The following is a 24,746-nucleotide window of genomic DNA, read 5'->3' as shown; positions in this document are numbered from 1 at the left end:
GTGAGGGCTGAGAGAGCACTAAAGATGACCAGCGCTCAGGTCGCCCTGTAACTGTTTTAACTCTGCAAACAGTGACCAAAATCAACCAAATTGTGCGTGCAGATCGCCGAATGAGCATCCGGATGATTGCCGAGGGTGTAAACGCCGATAAAGAAACGGTTAGATAAATTTTACAAAAAGAATTACACATGACAAAAGTTTGTGCGAAGTTTGTATGAGAAAATCTAACTCCTGACCAAAAGCTCTTGCCTTAACAGGTCTGCTCAGATTTTCTTGAAAGGCTAGAAAGGTTAGAAAAAGATCTGCTTTGAAAATGACCCGATCGATGGAAGCGGTAAAGCAAAAACGGCAAAGCTCCTAAAGGCACTCGCCAAAGAAGACTTCCAGCACTACTTAGATCAATGGAAAAACGTATGGAAAGGTGTGTGGCGAGGGGAGGGGAATATATTGAAGGAAAGCATTTGATGTAGAATATTTTCTATAATAAAACACAAGAGAAATACCTCCTGAATTCCTACCATCTCCAAGAGAAAAGTGGGGTCAACCCTATATGGATTTGCAGGCAATACAACTTTGCTGTCTGTTGTGTCTAAATATATTGGTATATTGGTGTCATCAATGCACCACAGTATTGAAAAAGGGGAGAGAAAAAACAAACCTAAAATGGTTTGTTTCTACAATAGAAAGAAAGTTGGTGTGGACTTGCTAGACATGAAATGTGCGATATATTTTTTCAGTTCAGATGGCCCCTAGCAATATTCTATCAAATGTTAGATATTAAGAGAGGAAGGCAAATTATGAATACATAAAATGTGACCAGCCAATATGCTTGAAATTCAGCAAGAAAGTGTGCTACAAAGATTTTATTTTTGGACTAAAATATCTTTTGTTCAGTTGATACCAATGTTAAAATACATTTGACTGTCACTCAGGATATATTTTGATGTGGTTAGAAGCCTTGATTGATTTCCACATCTTCATTAAAGACAAAATTTTAATATTCATTCGTCTCAAAGCCAGGCTAGACTTATTAATCTTAGTATTCAGTTCTTAAGTTCTAAAACCACATTATAGCAATAAAAATAAATACAAACTTCTATAGTTCTTCATTTCTTAGAATTTTTCATATATTTTTGTTTTTGAATTGTCTCTTCTGATTGAAAATAATATTTCAAAACAGCTAAAAAATTGACGTTTCGACACCTTTATCAAAATTTGACTTGACATCGACAACGTCTAAATATCAATAAAAAGAGACTTAAAAGAATGAAAATTCAACAACAGAAAAAAATATAAATATATTGATTTATCCGATTCTCAGAATTTTGCGTAGCTACGCACGCAAAACAATCCCATTTAAAAGCACCCCAACCAAAGCAGCAATTAATTTCTCTATCATGACGAATTGATCGAATGGTTTATAATTTCTTGCGATTAAATTGGTCAAATAACCATTTCCGGAATTATTTCACTGAATAAGCTTCAGACTATCTTGATGGTGGAGACAAATGAACTGACTATTCTAATTAGGAACTAAATCATAATGGATTATGATGTAAACCTTTGGAGGAATAACTGTAAATGTTGTGTGATGTATTGTGCCCCTACCGTAATTTGTCATCATGATTGTCTGATCATTTTGCTATATTCAATGATTGACTGAACAATAATTAGCCACGTTCATTGATTAACTTGGTAACATTATATAGAGGGTATTGATATTATTGTTACAAGGTGTGATAAAAAACTATATGGTGAATCTAGCAATTACTGACGCTACATCTATTTCAATTATTATTTATATTATTCTAATATATTTAGATAAGCGGTGACAAGTTCAAGCTTGGTCTGGTTTATTAGAGTGTTACTATAGTTACTACACAGTATTTATCTTGAAGCATGATCTTTAAAGTTTCAAGCTGGAGGCTCTTCCTCAAAAAGATCAGTTAAATGGTATATAACTGGTACTTATAGAAGGCGAATAATCGATATTGAATTAAACAACATTTTTCTGACTAGCACTAAAAGAACATGGTATAGAAGCAGAACTGCGTTAGTCAATATGACTAGGAGCAAAACAAAAGGCAGCATACTAACACCTAAAAAAATCTGATGAGTTTGTAATTGATAAAGGAGTAAGGCAAGGAGACTTGCCTTCGACAACACTATTCAAATTGGCATGGGAATAAATGCGTGGGTGGAATTTAAGGCTACATAATCGCCTACGGTGACGATATGGTACTTGTAACCAAGAGGATATCTATAATGGAGACAATGAGGTAGTTACAAAGGGAAAATGGATGGGATTGAAAATCAACGGAAGCAGAACAAAAATAATGAGATTCGGAAAGCAATGTCACGAGGAAAAGGTTAAAGTTGGCGAATATGAATTATTGAAATAGGAAAGTTCAATTACCTTGTCATTATGATTAATAATCGAGGAGACAGGAGTACTGAGATTGAAGAAAAAAACTGATATAAATCGAGCCTACCATGCTGATAGGAAATTATTGGAAATCAAACTACTTACAAAACGGAGGATGATATATTCCATGGTAGAAGAAGTGCAGCAGGCCTGAGAAAATATGGATAAAAGAGCTAAAAGATGACCTGAGCAAAATGGGAGTTAGAAAATGGTAGTAGAAGACAGGAAATAAGAAGTTGTGGCGAGAAATAAGCGAGAAGATGTAGACATGGATTTTGGGAACTGATCCACCTCAACGAGATGATCTAGAGAGCATTTTTGTGGTGCAAGCATAATAGTGGTGTTAAGCCACTGTTATTATTATAGCTACTCAACGGATTAATAAATGATAAAATATGTAGAAAACTGCTACTACTGAAGAATCAAAGCATCTCTAATCAAAAAAGGATCGAGCACGTTCCTCCAATTTCTTTCAAATTTTTTATAATGATAGGCAATGAAAACAAAACTCGCATCAAGCAGTAATATAAGAAACAACTAAGTTGTGTGTTACAGATGAGAATAAAGGAACTTATTTGGTTGTAGGTGCGGAGAACACTATTTACTGTAGCAGTCGAAGTAGTTGTAGTGCCGTTATGATGAAGAAAATTCAGTCGATAAGGTATATATATAGAAAAAAAAAAAGATTGGCGTAAGAACGGGGTTGATGGTGATATTATCGTTAATCTAGCAGTGCTCTTCGAACTCCTTTAGTGGCATAGTAATTCTGTTTATTTTATCTTAATCTGACAGCTACAGAGCGGAAAACACAATGTTGAAGTATTTTCAATTGAAAGTGAATACAATATATACTTCAAATGATTCATCGTGAATATTAGACGAATTCATGTAATTTAGCTTATCGTGGTGATTTTCCTGAAAAAATTGAAAATCGAATTCAATAAAAGGTTTTCCTATTTTTCATGACGTGCAAACCCTATTGTCGACTGTATGATGTAACTTAGTATTTAGTGAATTGCAATGGAAGCAATGATATATGTGAAAATGATGCTCATCTAGAATCCATAATGACAACTGTAGAAAGATAACAATTGAGGTGGTTAGGCTACATGGAAAGGCAAAAAAATATAGCAAAATAAAACAATACATAAACCAAAAGAAAGACATATAGTATCGGAAAACCTGAGAAGAAATAAGACAGAAATGAAGCAATAACCAAAATTTATTGAAAGATAGGAATATTATACTTTATTTATATAGAGTAATTCAAGTTATTAATTATGTATTGGATGGTTAGCATAGGTTACAAATCTGATAGATTCTTGAGTACATTTTCCGCAAATAAAGTTGAGGGAAACTTAACATATGTCGATAGTCTTCTTTTTTGTATAATTTGATTATTTGGAAAAGTCCGTTCTTTTATAAGTTTTCTGTTCTGACACTAGGCTACCAAATTGGTTCTTCCGTATTTACGGTGAATGAATACCTTCCTGTAATTCCTTACTTAGTGTTCACGATTTTGCTTGATTTGCTGCTGCAGTACATTCCTGTCATCTGGCTCTCTTCATTGTTCCCAGAATAGTTTCATTAGTGGTATTTGAACGTTTTATCTATTTGTGAAAAAAATTTCACTATTGAAGATGAAAGTCGAATTATGAATAATAGAGAAATGTTACTTTATGAACTCTATTATACACTACGATTATTATTTAATTTATCCTCAACAAATATCAAATTGTTTCACTTGTATCCGATGTTTACTGCACACATTTTTTCAGGAACATTCTCGAACCGATCGGTAGAAATGCTGGAAAAAATTTAACAAGACATTTCCAACAATGAAATTCATCTTTGCTTTACCAAAAGTATTTTTTGCAGGAAAAAATTACAACCGAGTGTTTCTTGTTTTAAGATCTAGAGAACAACAGGAGTCCTTTAGGCGATGTTAAAAAAAGCTTTCCATTGTCGGAGGCTCTTTCTTTGTTGAAAATCACACATCTCTGCGGAAATAAGTCATTACTCAACGTGAGATAACCGATTACTCAGAGACGGAATTACTAGAAATACCACTATAAAATTAATTTTATACACAAATTTCACATCAGGTGTAATTGTTTCTATGAATTCACAATAATAATTTTTCGTGTGGAAATAAAAAGACTTTTCCTATCAAAAATTGAGAGAACTAACGAAGTTTATGTAATGATTTTATGATTATACACAGCCGCTTGCCCAATTTTTCGATACCATTTTGATATTACGATTTTTCTTTAGCTTCAAAATGGGTCTCTTTTCGGCGATAACCTTTTAATAGCCAACTTTTTGAGATCTGAGAACAAAAAAATCTCTGGGGGCCATACCTGGAGAATACGGTGGATGAAAAAGCAATTTCAGATCCTATTCATGCAATTTTGCACCGTTCTTATTTATTTGTGACCCGGTGCATTATCGTGATGAAACAGCATTTTCTTTTCTTCCACATAGGGCCATCTTCACTCGATTTCGTTCCTAACCGTTCCAATAATAGTCGGAATAGATGGATTTCTTTCTTTTTGTAATAGTCGATTAATATTGCTACGAAATAGTCCATGACTTGGATCGTGAAGCCAGCCCTATTCGTTCATAATGGAAGCATAAAATTTGTTTTTATTTACATGTTTTCTCACACTTTGTTCATGAGCTGGTTTAATTTATGATTAAGAGACATCATAAAGAAAAGAAAATAACAAACAGGAACCTGTGAATTAAAATAAATTATAAGGTAGTGAATATTTGATTATATAAGTTGATTATTCTAGTGTCTAGTATAAATTTATAAATGAATTGAGTGTATAAAAGACAGTGTGTATAAATTCACCTCATCATTTAAAATAGTTTGAATGAATTAGAAAAATATTACAATATTATACCATACGTATCCCAAAATATTGTTGACATAACCTGTATGATAAAGCCATTGTTAATTATCTCTGCGTAAATATTTTAGTTTGTTAGTATTGAGCAGCTCCAGATACATCTAAGAATCATCAATTGTTGTTGTTTTTAGCAGATTGTCGGCTTGCTAGGCACCCTTTTTGAATTAGAGCATTCGCATACTCAAATATTCATTAACGATATTTCCACCCCGTTCCTTTGATTTTTTAAGGTTTCAACATTACTATGTTGTTATCTAAAATCATTTTGTGGACCTTTTTGATATTGCCGTCGGTGACAGTCTTTTTGTAACGTCCACTGTGTGCATTATCGTCGGTGTTCAAATATGGTTATTAAGCCAAGCCTTTGTTTTCATCGTATTTATATATTCATTCAAATTTGTAAATCAAGCTTACCTTATACTTAATTACATTATCTTGATCATATCACCTGGCCTATCACGAAATGTGGATGTACATTATTGACGTATTTCACGTTGTGTTAATTAGATTCAAGCGTAGTGGGTATCGAAAATCCCACTCAGCATGATTCAAAACCTATAGCTTCATAATTTCAGATTTTTAACATACTTGTACTAATCATTACTTTCAATGGAAACTTTTCGCATCTCCTTCTTTATAGATTTATTCTCAAAATATTGAACTTGAACTGAAAATATTTCATTTCCAACCCATGTATACTAATTTTCAATACATATAGGTTTAACTATTGTTCATGTAAATACTAGATTTGGAATTGTGTGACAATAGAAATTACTCACCTGTGGATAATCTCCAAACTTGGTTTGATAATCAAACACGTACAAGTACGAATTCCGGTGTTCAGCAGAGTGCAAATCTGCAGTATGTATAACAGGAGCTACGTATTGTGCATCTGATAGAGCCTCAAGGGTTTCGTCCCTAATATTAATCGGATGTTGAACCGGCCGTTCCCAGTCAGTATACTCGTTTACTATCGTCGCTAAGATTTCCGACAAGTGATAACTATAAGTATTTCGAACGAAAGTTCTTAGTATTTTCGATCTTCTGTCCGCTTCGATTCCGTATTGAACGTCTTCTCCGTTGAATGCGAAATAAGCTTCAGCTTTCACAACCCCTAATAGTAAATCGTATCTAGAAAGCTTCGAAATGACTGATTTTCGCAACAAGACGTTATTTAGAATGGTAATAGCATTCTGGGGCTCGGGTTTAAGCGGTTTTATATTGTTACTGTCGAACTCGTTATAATGCGCACTGTCGCCACCTGAAAAGTAAAACGATCATTTAGAGCACAAATGCATTACAATATGGAATGTGTTGATATAGGTTTTCTGATTTTTTATCATTATCATATAATTTATTGGAGATATCTGAATTACATATCGAGGAATTTTGCGCATCTGCTAATCACGTACGCTGATGACATAGTATTATTGATAAAAAATTAAAGTAAATTGTTGATGAAATTTTGAAGGAGATTGGATAAAGAGAGAGTTGTATAATAAATGCAAATAAGTTATAGTGATGAGATTTCAAAAAATAAGACCATATCCAGAAAAAAGTACTAAAATTTATATACGTCTGCGTGATGATCAATAAAGGTCAAAGAAAATGTAATGGTAATAAACCGAACGTACCCAAGTAATCTAATTAAAAAGAAGAATATCAACTAAACAAACAAGAAGATGTATATACAGTGCAGATTGGAGAATCAGAATACCGGAGAAAAACGAATCGAGAACCATTAGATGAAATAATACACCACTCAATAAGACGTGTATGAAGTACCAACTTTCAAAAGACTATGTGTAAAATTTCATGACATTTCGATCAGTTAAAAAAAAGTGAGAGCCATTTAAGCGAAGCTACTTTTGTTGTTTTCAAAACATTGGATTCAAAACAATTTCCTGTGCTAATTTATCATTGCTTTTTGAAAAAAATACTTTACAAGCTCAGCAGTGCCTTCAAAAGTGTTATCCGGACTCTGATCAATCGAAAAGAACTCTTTGTTATTGGTTCGCTTAAATTAAAACGTGATCGTATTGACACCGATGATAGTGAATATTCTGGTCGTCCAATTGAGCTGGTTACTCCAGAAAACATCAAAAAAGTCCACAAATTGGTTATGTCTAATCGTAAATTGACATTACTTGTGATAGCTGATGCCATGAATATATCAGAAGGTAGTGTGATTACAATTATGCATGAACAATTGACCATGAGAAAGCTTTTTTCAAAGTTGGTGCGCCGTTTACTAACAATCCATCAAAAACAACAACGTGTTGAAGAATCAGAGTAGTGTTTGGCCACGTTAACAAATAATAAATCAAATTTTTTACGTCGATATGTGACAATGAATGAAACATGGATCCATCACTTAGCTCTGAAATCAAAACGATCATTTTCTGAGTGGACTGCACCCGGTGAACCACGTCTGAAACTACAAAAGACACAACAATCATCTGGGAAGGTTATGAAAAAATGGCCTCGTATGTCGAAAAAAAAAACAACTGTATCGAACTGAACGAATTAAACTCCGAAATTGCTTTCTTATCCAACGTATAGTCCAGATGTGGCCATCAGTGACTACTGGCCATTCGCCGGTCTCAAAAAAATGCTCGCCGGTAAGAGATTAAGCTCAATAAGTGGTGAGGATATAAGAGAACTACTTGAAGTACAAAGAATGGAGTTGCTGTGCCAGCGCGAAGTCAACAAGTAGTATCATAGGCTATGCTAAAACGGTAACAGCAAGCAAAAAATGTGCGTGGCCAAATTTTAGGAGGACCTAAAATAGCATTTACTTGATAGTAGGAGAAAACAGGATGTAATAAGAAATGAATTATAGCTAGTCAATGGAAAAGCAAAAAACATGAATGTGTATATTTGTCCTCGGGTACAATGGTTTATAAACAATTTTGAAGCTTTCTATACCCATTTTTAGATTTATATAGGTGCAAAATTCAAGTATTTGGTCAGTATGTTGTGAATAGCATTTCTTTGTTAAGAAGGTTTCGTATACAAATTGTTGACTTCTTGATCAAATTCATTAACTCAGTATTTGATTTAGTTTGCAGAAGGTGAATAATTTATATCGTGGTGGCATCGATATAGACACAGAAATGTTATGAAGAAATGATTATTCTTTTGAAACGATCGAACATACGTCGTAGTAGGTTATTTAACGGCGAATCGTAATTATAACTGATTTCAAAGTCGTTTCCTCTACTTTCGATGTATATAAATCTCAGATCCTTACTCCGTGTAATATATAAAAAAAATGAATTATTAGTTCAGATAAAATATAAAAAATCTCTCTGAGACAAAATCAATACATTTTTCCTTCTATTTTTTCCTCGAACAACAATAAAATCTCAGAGATTATTTTAAGAATTTTTTTTGTAGCTTTGTCTATTTCCGTGCAGAAAGGATGAGAAATAGAAATAAAAACTGTGACCTTTGTTTTCGAGGCACGCCAAAATGATCAATGCGATTTGTGGTTATTTTCGAAGCTATATTGTTGTTCTATTTAAATCATTATCTAAGGATTATTCACTCAGCACAGAAACTTCTACGTTAGTCCAAAAGTGTTGATACTTCCGTTGCGAATTCGATGTTTTATCATGAATTAGTTTTTTTTCACCTATCAATTAATGTTAAATAGTGAGATATCATACAAATGATTATGAAATCATGATTATCACATTCAATAAATCCACGATGTTTCAGGAAACTCATTCATCCATCTTAATCTAACCTAACCCAAGATCATAAAACAAATTCTAATGGACGAAAAAATGAAATATTTCCGCAATACTCAACTGTCAGTCTATACACTCATAAAACTCCTTTCCTGTACCCGAGGGTGTATTAGTTTATATTCCAGGAAGTGCGTATACTTTATTTAGAACATCTATCAATTTAGATTGTTCTTTTTATCGTCACGCGATTTTATGTGGTAAATAAAAATCAAAGTAATGGAATTTCGAAGAGTGGTGTCATAAAATGCTTACAGATTTTTTTGATAATAAATTGATTTTATTTTATATTTTATATTAATGGTTGAATCGCATTTAATAACTAACTAATCTTTCTGATTTAAATATAATGTGCAAGAAAACTCACGCACGCATATACTAGGATAATTAATTTTGATATAGAGTCTATCTCAAATAATCTCCTTGCATTTAAAAAAAATATCAATTATAACTTTTCTGGTCATTAAAATACGTTGAATGTTACAATACCATTCTCAAAAGAAACTAAACTGTCTAAAAATACACAGTGAATGTGAGGAGCAGACTGCTTTGTATGCAATTTGTTATTAGCAGTTTCTTTGCTATTTAACCGTAGCGGTCGAAGCGCAGCGTATAAAAAAATAAAATAGTAATGAATGATTTATACCATAGCCGCCATCCAGACCGCAAGGGTGTTATAATCGATTGGCTGAAAGAGAATTTGGCACAAAATGATTTTATATTTCTGGCGCGGAATCAATTGAATAAAGTTTATTCTTGGTTAGATTAGATTTAAACATTTCAAAACACAAAATTCCTACTTAGATTCTATATTCTTGGAATGGATTAAGAGCTCAGGATACTGATAAAAAGCAGTTTAGGAATGGTTGATGCACTATATAAAAAACTTAGTTTTAGGTAGAGTCGTAGTAAAATTTATTTCCAATAATCATTTTTATTGAAGTATTGATTGCAACCAGTTCTGCGTACAGGGTAATTTCTATATTAGCTGTGTTCGCTCCTATTACAGGAAGATTCTTTCAACTACAGATCGGTCCGGAGATGCCTCATATTTATTTTATGCCCTCATGTTGCGAAAATTCCAGTGGATGTTTACACAAACTGTTAGGACATAAATAAGCTCCGACTTTCCATGTAATCCTTTCATTAGATTCAATTTGGAGTTTCCAACCAATTATTTACAAGCAAATTAGGAAAAGAGCATTTGGAATTAACACCCGTATTAAGACAATTTCGCGTCGTATATAAGCGAAACTGTTTTAATTGAAGGTCTAAAGCTATGTACAGGTGTAATACGTTTAACGGGAAAACCTATCTTGGTTCTAATTGGAAAATTGATTAAGAAGATTAAAGTAATTTTATCATAGAGGATGCTAGGAAATTGTCACAGACAAATGGACTCAATTTGCGAAAATCATAGAAATGTAGACATAAGAGAGTTTAACTGTGATTGTTTATCGTTCGAATGATAGTCGGAAAATGAAGGGTGAAACAAGTATAGATTGTAGAACCAGTGATTCTGAATTTTCAAAGATGTAAATCATAAAGAAATGAGAAAAGATGTTAGTCAGTCAGAAGTCATGTTAGAACTAAAGATATTAGAGAGAAGTGAAAAATAATGTACAATTTATGTACAAATCCCAATGAAAGTAACTTTCACAGTAAACTGATGGAATGATCATAATAATTATTAGAGAATTGATCAGAGACGTATATTATTAGAAAGAATACAATAGTTGTAACAGTAATTCGAGCCAATTACCCATTATATTATTTCCATTGAACAACGATGTATGAGCCAAATTCTATAAAATAACAAATAACATCATCTCCCAGGATTTCACTAGCAGTTCGCTCCACTACATGCCGCTTTTACCATTTGGAGTATTTTGTTGTATCAAAGTTTTGTCTACGATATTTATTTAATTAAAATACTGCACTAGTTTTGCTTTAAAAATAGCAGTTGTAACAAAAACTGCTTATTTGTATACACTCATAATTTCTGCTATTTTCATTTTTCCCATACTATAGACGTTTTTTCATTCTTCCACCCTTCATGTGTCCAGTATTTATGTTCGTTAGCCCACTGCAACATCTTAGTTTTATCTTGACGTCTTAAAAGAGGTTTTTTCACTGCCACTTTCTCAAAAAGGCCAGCTTCTCTCAATCTCTTTCTTACCGTAGAAGTTTTCAAAGGCAGATTCATAGATTCATTGCTGCTATCTCCGGATCCGTGAGTCGTAGATCACGTTCACTGATCAATACAATACGTTTATCTTCAGGGGTTGTTATTTTTAGAGGTCGCCCTGAAAATTATCTCCCGCCAAAGCTTCTGGTGGATGTATATTTTTCATGTTGTAGTCCACGGTCTATGAGGCATTTTTTTTAACTCGGTAGCAATTGTACCATTATATTTGTACGATTTTCAACCGATAGTTTCTTGGTTTCAATTGATTTTAAAGCTTACAAGTCAGACTTTGCAAGAACGAGAACATTCCGTAAACGGAATTCACAAAAATATGTCTTGGTCCAAAAAGTATAAATCACAGGACGTTCTCACGAGATTAACTGGGGCTAAACTACAATCATAAACCTCAAAGAAATAATTTACAGTTGAAGAAAAACTAACAAATCAGACGGTTCTTGCAAGTCTTAGCTTTGTTAAAATGTATTTATTGCAATTTAATGGTAGAGGTGGAAAAACATTTTTGACCGCTAGTGTAGATCACACACTAGATAATGGAATCACATAATTCTATGGTTTTGTTCTATAGACAAAACTTACAACTCACGGATTCTTTAGAAATAACGATGGTTTTGAGATTCCTTATCGATACTTAAATGAAAAAGTATTTAGCTTTTACATTAGAATATCAGCGCTACCACCCACAATCTACATTCCACCATAATCTTCTTTTGATTTTATTCACTTAGTCCATCGAGTTTTAAATTCTTCTGAAACCATTCACAAAATTGTCTCTTAGAAATTCTTCTTGATTTGTCTAAAATCGCTCCCATCAAACAATGTTTCTTCAGTTTGGGAACAAAGTATAATCAAAAGAAAAAAAAAATAACGTAAATTTTGTGGATGAAGCAATGAACAGTTATGCTTATTTTTCTTTAACAGTAGCAGACGAACGGATGGCATTGTCGTGATAGGACAAAACAAGAAATGCGACTACGAAGTTCGTTATGAAAGAGTATCAGCAAATTAGCATAATACCGGCCAGTTGTCGCTTTCATTTTTTCCAAATAATCAATAGGAATCCTCAAATATTGTGGCCATGATTTCACTGACCGTAAATACAGTTTTCTCATTTCTCATTTTTGGTATTCGCTTGTTGTTTATTGGAAACAATGATGAATGATCAATAGCAATATATCAATAATTATAGCACAACCTCAACTTCAATTGATCATATTTATATTTGAATCGAATTCTTCACTTACAATCCTGGTCTATATACAGAAAGTATAAGTTTCGGAATATTCCTTCTCTGATGACAAATATCTACTTAGTTATAGATACATTCACAGAAGAATATAATTATATGAAATAACAAAAAAAAAGGAAGAAGATTTATATATAGATAAAACAGAAAATAATGAGTTTTACTAAGAACGGAATTTCAGCACAGTGAATGATGATTAAGTCTAAAGTCTAATATATGAAAAAAGAAATAACAGACAGATATACAAAATCTAGAAATGTACTAGAAATTGAATTGAGTTCTAATGAATTGTTATATCCAGGTATATTTCTAAGCCGCGTTTCAAAGTAAATCAATCCACAGTTAAATGAATTATTCTTAATTCATCCTGATTCTTTTATTTATTGTTGGAATGACACTTGTGATAACTCAATGTAGAGAGAGTATATTAATTAAGAAATTATTTAAGCACATATGATAATTTTGTCTAACCTGGTGGTTCCCCAGTGTCGATCACAACACCATCGACACTGGGTCCAAAAGCGAAGGCAAATTCTGGTTGATGCAAAATTGGAGTTGACAATAATAACTCCACAGGTTTCTCTCGAAGGCACTTCAGTAAATGAGGATGTGGTAACTCAGGTGAACAGTTGGCGTGTACTGCTACCTGTGCAGCAAATCTAGATGGCTCCTGGATGAGGGCCCACGGAGACAACGCTGATCCCGACATCAAAATGGCGCGGTGGAAAAGTACACCTAAAACAAATTCAAAATTTAAAAATGTAGTTCGAAAAACTGTCCTACGTATCAAAATTCATTAAACAATGAGGCTTCGATTTTCATTTAACATTTTAACAGTTCAATCCGTTATGAACCAAAAAATTTCCTGAATTAGTTTTTAACAAAATATTAAATCTCATTCTAAATTTTTCTACAAAACGTTATCATTTTCCGTTGCAACAGATAAATTTCTCCTACCGGGGCTTCTAGAGTTGGGAACATTTTCCGTAATCATCTAAAGAAATGGCTGAGTTGAATTCCTAGTTTTTTGTCTACTACAATATTGCGAAATCGGTGGTCTTTTATGATCATTTTATGCATGAAGGTGACAAAAATTACGAGGGGCCGGGTCAGATCAATATCAAGATAAGTGGAGCAGCGTTACCATATAATTTAGCCAAAAATTCTTTTGCGAAGTGTGGTGGTATATAATGGTGAAAAAACTACTTTCGTGTCTGCTAAATATCGAATCTCTTTAACACTTCCAAATAAAAGGTTTGATTGAGGCTTTTACCTGGGAAGAGAAAGTTGATAAAGGTTAACAAGAAGGGTTTATTATCAGTCGCCATTATTAAACTGTTCAAACTATTCGTACAATTGTGGTTTTTCTATAACGTCATGTGAGCTGTTCTCAACATATCCAGGAGCATTTCTACTACAAAATGAAACAAAACTTCATAGCTGCACGTGGTGCACGTGAACCTCAAGTTTGAAACGGAACCAGGACAAAATAGTGTTAGAAAAAAAAAAATACTCCAGCCGGTTGAGCAACTCACGTCGATATCATAGACTAAAGTGAGCTGGTTAAGAGTTGTGCTGTCTCACGCCCCGCGGAAGAAATGCGCAAAAGTTCAGATACGGTAATACTATAATGGTTATTATTGGTTGAATTTAAATTAATTCAGGACGTTTAATATGATAGGGTCATGAATTATTTCACTATTTTGATCATAGTGAATATTTCTAAAAAATCGAAAGTTAAATTCTAACAAAGGGACTTCATTAGATTCCTTATGTATTCCCAGAGTTTCAGTATCCACTGCTTATATAATTTTAGAAATTTTCTGAAGTTATCGAATGATTTTTATACCCATCTGTGGATATGCTATTATCCTATATGGAATTACTCCGTTATTTGTTTCGTTTTGTTTTACGTTTCGCGGGACAATAACCACAAAGCGAAATATGGATCTCGTAATGTTGATAGATGATATTCAAACAAACCATTAATTGGAATATGATATTTACTACTATGAAGTGCAGATTCTACGAAAGATGAATGATAAACGAATCATTTTTAAGAATAAACACTTGAAATGAATTGTTCATGCTAGTTTCATTCACTTTGTCTTTTTATTATAAACTAAACTCTAAACCGCTAAACAAGCTCTGATTTATATAAAAAAATCCAGAATTTTAAAAAGTAAACGAACAATTACAAATTTCAGAATTCCATCATAGCCAGACAGGTTCGGATCCACGATCCATTTTGTGGACAAGTTTGTAACAATATTGTTGTATAGAATGTTCCATTTCACTCATCGTTTATATACGTTCAGAACGGAGAATTCTTAGTTCCGAGTTTTAAATTAAACAAGATATTGTTAAAAAAATATCGGATGTTTGTAATAATTTCCTATCAGACACATCAAGACAAAATATGAAGTCGCTCACTTTTAGTAATTGAATGAGGAATGCAGATAAATTATTTTATAGTTGACTTGATATTTTATGTTGAGCAGTTATAAAAAAAATTAAACCGTCAATATAATGGTGCCAATACTCGCAACTGCGGTTCACTATAATTATCGCAGTCGCGAAAGCTTTTGGAACGACAATCGGAAATATCCGTTGCAAAACAGAAAATAACCTTGACATATGAAAAGATTGAACAATTCTCAAAAAATGTAAAGTATTTGTCAATGGAGGTATGTTAGAAAAATTTTCAATTTCGAGATGTTCCATCTACGAGATCAGTGACATTGACCGGACTTATATGATATTCATCAATAGAAAAAATAATTCATAAGAGATGTGGGCATAAAGAAATTTATTTTGATATTCAAATAATCACAAGGTTGTTGTGAATAGCAAACGTTGCCAACGCTATGTTGTTAAGGTTACTAATAAATGCTTTACAAATAAAAAAGATGCTGTCATTCAAATTGCATCCTTTTTCAATTTTTTCCTGTGTTCAATATATTAGTCGATAGTGAAATAACTAATAGAAGTTTTGAGTTTGTTACTGTTGTGGAAATTGGAATGTCTGCAAAAAGAGCAATTTTGGTCACCTAAAAAATAAATACAAAACACTGTTGGTTGTCACTGAATATGTAACCATTTATAGTAATTATTTTCGAAAATACACTTATAATAAACTAACTTTGGAATTTCAATTCAATGCATAAATGTATACTATACTTGTAAATTAACGTATAATTTCTCATTTGCCGCTTAAGCATTTAGTTTTGCCATTATTTTCTAGTTAGTTATATTTGTAACGGTTTTTGAGGTTTAGAGTGATGTGATAGAAATATACTGAATTTGCGGTATAATAAAAATACAATTTGTAGTGGATCTCTTCTATTAATCTATGTTAATCTTAAATAAGTATTTTATTAATTGATTATAACCAATTTACTCATATTTATGTATCTTGCAGAACATAAACGTGAATGTAACTTCACTTCAATTGAAATATTCTATTGTCGAATATAGCCTCATTTGTTACACACTCAGTCATCTGAGAAATGATCTTTCAAAAGTTTTGTAAAATACGCGTTAATCGTTTGCCATCACCGCTTCATTTGTTTGAAATCTATTTTCATCAAGATATTTCTTAAGTTTGTGAAGAGAATGTAAGGGAGCGCTGGATTAGGTGATTGTGGTGAGTTAGAGAATAAATTCAGTGGTTCGGCAACTATCCTGTTGAATAGGCAGGAGTTGTAGGAATAGAACTCTTCCCATTGATGAGTGTGGTTATCTTTTGAAGTTTGATAGCATCACGTGTTAGCACATTAGTACATGTCAATATCGGCCAGTTATTTGTCACTCTTTTCATAAGTTTTCAACAAATATTACACCTATGGAAATAGAAAATCCTGTAGTCATGATCTTATTGACTGAACAAACGTTGTTCGGACTATATTTTTGTTTATGGAGTTCTGAAGGGTACGTTTCAAGGTATCCAACCATTAGTTTAAATTTCTACTACAAGCCAGATTAGTATCTAGTAATCTTGGCACCCACCTTACAGATAGCTTTTGCATATGTAACGTTTCATGCAAAATAATTTGTTCGTTCGTTAATAATTTTCAATGTAACTCTTCCACGGTTGTTAAATGTTCTTAGACCATGATAAATTTGTTCAATTCACACTAAAAATCCTCATTTGTCTGTATTTACCTCACAATTAAACCAATTTTTTCCTTACGAAAAAGAGAACCTTCAACTTATCATAAGTTACCCTGCAATTGATTCGCCCTCATAATATCACATTCAAAGTGAACCAAAATATTGATCAGTACGTGATCACCACGTGAATATCTCGGGAGAAACGTAGCACGACATCTATTGGTCCAAATCAGAGGCACCATAATATACCATAAATAAAAAGCTTCGTGAAAGGAGCTAGCACCGCATTGCTGCAGAAACCGTCAGATCGGGTGTAGTGTTTTTTCTTAAGCATATCTGATACGGAGCCTAATGATCAAGTTGTTGACATTAGCTAGACTGTGTCTAAGAAGAGAGCTTCATTTTAATGCTAGCAAAAAACCGATCATTGTGAATATTTATAAAAATGAAAGTATCTTCCTCAAGTGTATACCGAATCCTTTATAAGTACAGAGCTAATCATGCAGTGGTCGACCCAAAAAAGAATCCATCAAGAAAAAAAAATAATAATTTAATCGATGATTTGGACAAGAGCATCATCAGAAGAATTGTGCAAAATGTTTTTTCTCAAAATAAATTATCTACAGCGGCTAATCTTCTGAGAGTAGTTAGAGAAGATAAGAATTTGCCGGATTTTAAAAGATCAACATTTTTTAATTCAATAAAACAAATGGTTTCTCAATACAATATTCGAGATAGGAACAGTTTGTTATTATAAAATAACAGAATGGTTTTATGCCAGATGCTTTATGGGATAAAAATCGGGAGTATCACGAGAAAATGGTCTCTTTCAAAAATTGGCTTTCGAATACTTCACCCAATGCTGAAGAGAACTTGTTTTCGTATAATACAATGCTTCGTAAGACACGAGAAAACTTGAGAAAATTTCAACGAAATGATAATTAAGGCAGAGCTTCTACATATTGTCAAATAGCATGAAATAATCATAACTATTAATAAAATCTGAACTCCATCTTTAGAATTAGTTCTTATATATAATACCTAGACGTCATAATTTGATCATGTCTAAATAAAGAAATAATATAGTAATAAATCGGTTTCTGAATGAGTACTTTTGATAGGGAGCAACTAAAATCATCAAGAGAGGGATGTTTTTTTGTTGTTGGACAACGAAGGGCATGTTTCTCGAAGAGCTTGTACTAAATGTTTCACACACCGTGAAATTGTACACCTGCATTACGTTTTGTTAATAACATCAAAACTTTATGTACCCCATTCATATTTATTCAACACTAAAATGATGATAAATGATATTTTTGTTATCACTTCACTATAGAACCCATCCAAACTCAATTTCTTGTAAGTTGCCGAGTGGAGTACTTAAAAATACAAACACGTAAATGAGCCATCTCGTTGAAAACTTCAAATCTCACTTCTATTTCGAAAATGGTGCTCCTAACCTCATTAATTTTAATTTAGTCTTCCTACGTGGTTACCAGAAAACACAATTTAACGGCAGTTTCCATTCTTAACAATTTCAATTGCCCTATTTAACAGCGTTGTTGCTTTTGTATCTAAATGGTTACTGTTCAACGGCCTATTAACATAATAAAACCATTCATTTTTATATAACTGTGCGGGTTTAACAACTAAGAAAAATTAATTATGGAAGTGGTGACTTGAAAATAGTGGGTGACTTAATGGAGTCGTTCACATTTATCTCTAGTCATCGATAACGAAGTCAAGGGGTGATTTGTCAATACGTAATAGTTGCAAGTTAATATTGGATTGAGTTTTCTTCATTAAATTATACGTTGTGACGCAAATGATAAGATTTGTTGAGAATGGGGAGTGCGAGAAACAAATCTAGCTAATGCAGTAAGTGCTGATACGTAATTGGATATTATGCATAAGTACCAAGGAAACCCATATAATTCTGATCGAAAAGCAGCATCACTGATCAACAGGAATCACACATTTTTCGAATATAAAAGGAAAATCAAATGTACCTCTATAAAATGATACTAAGGAGCTCAAGGATAACGATATCGATTGGAGATGAACGAATGAAAACAATGTTAGATAACGATATTTTTCAAAAGCTGTTCTGTTTTTTGTTGAAAACACATTTACATTTCACGGTTATGTTAATCGTCAAAATTGCCACTGTTGGAATAAGTTTTGTTCAAGAAAGAAATTTACCCAATGCAGTGAATGATGATACGAATGTGGATATCATACTACCTACATAATTCTGATCGAAAAGCAACTTCTCTGTTCAACGGTAGCCTTAGAAAGTTAATAATGGCCACTCTCACATGACAGCTAGTTTAATTTTTTCCAGAAAAATACGCTACAACGGCGCAAATCGATATCTCCAAGCACTTTTCCCGACAAGTTAACAACGAATTGATTCCATTTGGTTATTCCATACCTTATAATACAGAAAGGAAATAAGATTGTGTAGCCATTTCATCATTTATTGGAGAAATAAGCAATTTGAACGTCACATTAACATTTTTAATTCCGATGGGACTCGTTTTTAATTAAGAGGTTGCTTTACACGCTGGAATGTGAAATGGGACGTTTGAGATAAAGAACAAAAAGGAATTCAGAGGAATATTTTTCTTGTTGATGTCTTATTTAAGAACCGTTCAGTTTAAAAGAATGGAACGTACAAAAATTGAGACAACAAATTCTTACTATCAAAAAATATTTCTTACCAATTTATTATTTAAATCGTTTCAGTTCAAATAAATGATCTCATGATAGGTATAAAAGTATTATTATATATAAGTAAACAGTAGCCTTGACTAACCACTTTATATTTGTAGATTTTCTCAAAATTAACGAAAAGAATAAAAATTATGAGTTAGAAAACATAGACGAAGTGGGAGAGATTATGTCTATAAAATGCTAGAAAACTACAAACCCGAAACCGAAAATACGGGGACAACTAAGCAGATGGTATGAGAGCTGAAGCTTAGCGTCTTAAGATAAGCACAGAAGATTAAATATCCATAATTATAGAGTACAGATTTCAATTAATTCAATCACAACACTGAAAAAAGGAACGATCAACAATCATAACAAAAAAATTAATCAGTTACAAATTTTACACATTGATTATATTGAATACCTAGATCCAGATGTTTTAGTAGAAAGTGTAAGGTAATTAGTTTTTTATCAGAGATTTATGCAAATTGTGTTGCTGCCCAAAGTCTGAAATTCATCTCAATATCATAATTTTTTTCTGCAATAAACTTTCGAGTTTCTTCTCGATAGTTTTGGAAAACGGATTTCATTAGGAGAAAACAACTACTTTCCTGGCTAATGCCTCGAAGAATATTGAATTACAACATGTAGTTAAACATTTCCCAGCGAACACTAAGTGGCGCCATCCTCACTTCCAACTGTGAACCATTGGTCAGGTGAAAATCGAGCGTAGTCGCCGATAATATAGATTCCGATGGTAAACCTCTCCTTGCAATTGGGAGCCATAGGGGATATATATATATATATATATATATATATATATATATATATATATATATATATATATATTAATTTTTGTAAAAACTTGGAATTCATGGGATTCAATTCAAAATGACTTATGACGGTGGGTGGAGTAAATTTATAGACACTGTTTTCTATTCACTTCATATATTATAAATTACTCTAGACGTATAATTAAATATTCACTACTTATGAAGCTACTTTTCTATTTTATTTAAATTCACTGGTTAACTTTTCTATTTCTTTCCGTTCACAATGAATTTTCATTATAAACCAACTCTAGCTGCTAAACAAACTAGTTTATATACCCTAAACGAATTTTCGAACGAACACTTCTAGAAAATAAATATATAAAAAAATCTCAGTTAAAACAAATAATATAAACAAATCGCCACAGTTTACTTGCTAAATTTTAAACCACCATCATAACCGAACAGGATCGGCTTCATGGTCCATGTCGTGGACGAGTTCGTAACAGTATGCTTATATTGAATCCGTACTTGGCTATGGACATGTAAAGTTAAAAACACAGAAATCTAGTTTTTGTAAAACCATGAATATTACGGAAATAATGTCAACAAATGACCCGTAGCCCATCGCACATTTCACACATATGATTGCGATGGAGAGATCAGGTATATAGTGAAGTAGAAGAGTTATTATTGCAGGCATATGCAAGTTTCGAGGAAGTTGGTGAATAGCAGCTTCAAAGGATACTAACTTCCTCATAGATAAAGTTAAATTAGGTTACGCAAATACAAAATCACATCCAGTGTCTATAGTTTGCGTTTGGCATGAAAGTTTCTGGACACCCGTATTTGACTATCATTTTAGAATAATAAATAATTTGTTATATACCTTTAGGCAGGGGTAGCTGTCGTAAGATTTTGTGCAGTATGGAATTTGTTTTATGAATAGAAAAAAAGGAGAAATGAAAATAGACCATAATCAAACGTTATTATTATTATAAGAAAACTTTTTGCAAGTAGGGGAAGGATTAACAAAAAAATTGACTCAAGATACTTAATATTTACAAAAATAATAAAAAATTAGGTGAGGTGGGAGAGATTATGTCTATAAAATTCCTGAAAACTACAAACCAGAAACGGAAAACACGAGACAACTAGGCAGACGATCAAGAAGATGGAAAAAAAAACAAGAAATATAAGATTTTAAATAATCCAATCATAACAAGTGAAAAAAGGAACGATCAACGATTATAACAGAATGATTAATCAGTATTATTCACAAAATGATTATACTGAACAGATCCAGATGTTCTAGCAGAAAGTATAAGATATATACCAACTCTAGCTGCTGAACAAACTAGTTTATGTACCGAAAACGAAGTTCGCAGCTCTTCAAGAAAGTAAACAAACAAATAATGAATAGAAACCTTCCTAGAAATTAGTCCAAAAAAAAATAATATGAATATAAAATATTAAATGACAAAAATGATGAGATTTGTAGTTGTAACCAAAAAAATGCCGTTTTTCCTTCTTCCTTTGTGATGGCGATGAAGTTTGGAAGGAACTAAGAATCAATGATCCAGAGCTTTTTAGTTTGAATATTAGAAGACACAAAAACTTTGGAAGCTATCTTCAAAATTGCGTGGAATTTGCGTTACTACGATCAACCAATATCAACCAAACTCAATAAGATCCTGCTAATGGGGAAAAGCATTATGAAATTATCATGTCAGAAAATATTAATTGTGAAAAATTTTGATGAAATTTAGAATTAAATATCGGCGGACATAATGAAAGCGATTCTTTATATAATCGTGACATAAGTCTTTTAGGTAGAATTAGGGGCAACTTCAGAAGGAAACCTTAAATAACTGAACAATCTCTCATAATTGTTGAGTTACTGAAAGATATGAATCTGTTTAAGTTGTTTAGAAAATTTTTCATATTTTTCTTGTCTGGTAACCATTCTAAAAATCTATCAGTTTAGCACGGAAGCCGATTAAATAAATGGAAATTTGAAAAAGAAAACAAACTTTCTACCAGGCACGTTTTTTAGGAACATTGATCTGGGTTGAGTTTTTTTATTTTTGTTTTTATTTCAAAAGCAACGCAGCAAATATGTGTATCATCATATGAAAAATAAATTGAGAGGATTCAGGAATGAAACGCTGGATTTCTCTCAATTCACAGCTACTAATAAAAGTAAGTGCTATTTCGACAAACTCTGATACAAATAAATATGGATAAATTTTTGAAATATCTCCACAAATTCATATCTTTTTAGATCCAATCCTCGTAAATAACAAAACCAGTGACAAATTTTATTTTCATAACATCTTCTTGGGTTAAAATAAACACCCTGAAATTTAGATCTCCGTGATACCGACGAGACAAAGCTGATCTTAACAAAATTTCATTTGATTCCTCTCGTGAATCGCGTTCCTGTAAAAATCCAATAAAAAGCAAATTTGAAAATAAACAAAAGAAAAAATCAGTTCCAGTTTTCCTATGTTATCTGCTCGTTCTCATAATCCAATACGAATCACATTTTTCACGAAAAGTAGATTCTTTGCCGGAAGCAACATCAACAAGCTCGGGATAAGTGAAAATAATAAATCCCATTCAGTTGATTGTATACTGAAGTTGCTATCTTTATACATCCCTACATGTTTTTGAGAAGAAAACTTTATGAAGCAGTATATATACATTGTTGTCGTAAGGGCTCATTAAAATCAACAAACATGTACTAAAATGAGAAAAAAAAAAGCTACAAAGAGTGAACGAATCTAATTATGGTATTGAAGTAAAATATAGAAAACTATAATCTCTGAAATGATTTACTAGGTATTTATCAAAGTAGATGTTTATTGAGTTGTTTATGTTTTCTCTATTCCTACGTTTGATTTTCTATTGAACAAATTAGGAAAATTTCTAGTAACAAATGAGTAGCAATATTGATGACCTTTTGAAGTGTAGCTTTAGATTAACTTTTAAAGGTTAGTCAATCTATGTTGCCTTCTAGAAAACTACACCACCATTTTTCAGCTGCTTCTCAGGGATAACTCAGCCGAAAGTCACAACTATATACCGGGGACTAAGTTATTTTACACGTATTGAATTTAGGGATAATTCTTCTCACACAAGGAGCCACAAGTTCATATATAGATACAAGCAAAACCTACTATGTATATGGGTGATTCCATTATAACTGTGATATTCAATGTCCTGTATTGTTTTTTTGTACTAGTCATTAATTAATAATCAATTAATAAAAATTTTGTGTTAATTGAATAATTCTTAAGATATTTAAACATTATTTTTATACAATATAACTTGCCACTTAAAGAAAACTTATACTACATCACTTGAATGTCAGTACCGTGTCATGTCCATTCCTAGAATTTACCGATAAATTATTAATTTTTTTTGTCGTAACAAATGATTTAAACTAATTACCTTATAAATTCTAATGTTTATGATCAAACTGAGGAAAATTGATGCACTTGTTGTTTAATATCTTAAGTTACCATGTCAGTACCGTGGATAAATGAGTCAGTACCGTGGAACTCAAAATCCGACATTTGTGTCTTGCTCGTGATACTTTGAAGTTGTAGTAAATTCCTCTTAGAGTTTTATTTTTACAGTAAAATAGATGAATAATATGCATAAAAAAGTTAGAAAAGTTAAATTTTAAAATCTTGAAATTTTTAATACAAAAAATCACAGTTAGAACGGAATCACCCATATCCTTTGAATTATTTATTATCAGGGAAGAAAAAACAGTGAATAAAGACGTTTTTTATAATATAATCCCTCATCACATTTGAAAAAATAGTATACGAGTGTACAATATTCATTTCGAACACCAAAATCAATTTTTCTAATGCTGGTCCTAGCTAACACCAGGCGAATTATTAATAGTAGTGTACTGTATCATAAAAAATAGACAAATCAAATAAGCTGTGTGAAAACTATAGCCAATTAAAATTTATGATCAATTTCACAACTTACCTTGTAAATTAATGAAGAAGAGGAGTTGACACTATTTAGTAGCCTGAAGGTATCCTCTCCGGAGGACTCTACATATGATAGAAGAATGTAAAGTTCCTTATTACTCACCCTGTATAAGAATCAATAATCCCAGAGATATAATTTTCTATGACGTACCAGCACATCGTGTTTTTATACAGTAAATTTCATCATTCATTTCATCTATATAATGGATTACTTTATGTCTGTGTGGGCATATATAATTAACATTATGGCCTGTACAGCTATTAGGCTCTCTACTAACTTATTGTTTATTTACAAAATTACAATGTATGAATTTAGAAAATGCGAAACCCAGATAATACGCCTCTCAACATCATTGGAACTTCATTTTTTGAGGATATGAGGCCGTCTAAATATCATTCAGCATTGTGGTACTCTTTTATTATGTAGTGCCTACCAATGTACTTTTCCATTTTCCATTTTTCCAAATGTGTCTTTATAATAGTTTAAGCAGATGCCTTGTTGATGGGTACAATACTGACAACAAACGTTTTTCATCTTGTACATATTTGACTGAAATATCAACAAGTTCTTGTTGCCGACATTCACTA

At 32.3% G+C, this 24,746-nt stretch overlaps 1 protein-coding gene across 2 annotated transcripts in view; it reads right to left on the bottom strand.

The window, feature by feature from the left end:
* LOC130899110 (neuroligin-4, Y-linked) overlaps nucleotides 1–24,746 on the bottom strand; it is a 530,244-nt gene that overhangs the window by 91,792 nt on the left and 413,706 nt on the right. For both annotated transcript variants that reach the window (XM_057808881.1, XM_057808882.1), the window contains exons 4-5: nucleotides 13,016–13,279; nucleotides 6,120–6,601 (exon numbers count right to left, since the gene is read on the bottom strand). In XM_057808881.1, the coding sequence (XP_057664864.1) occupies nucleotides 6,120–6,601; nucleotides 13,016–13,279 (746 nt within the window). The remainder of the gene's footprint in view (nucleotides 1–6,119; nucleotides 6,602–13,015; nucleotides 13,280–24,746) is intronic.

This window comes from Diorhabda carinulata, chromosome 10 (assembly GCF_026250575.1).
Source record: "Diorhabda carinulata isolate Delta chromosome 10, icDioCari1.1, whole genome shotgun sequence".
NCBI lineage: Eukaryota > Metazoa > Arthropoda > Insecta > Coleoptera > Chrysomelidae > Diorhabda > Diorhabda carinulata.
The sequence above is the reverse complement of the archived record's forward strand: the minus strand, read 5'-3'. Positions and strand labels throughout refer to the sequence as shown.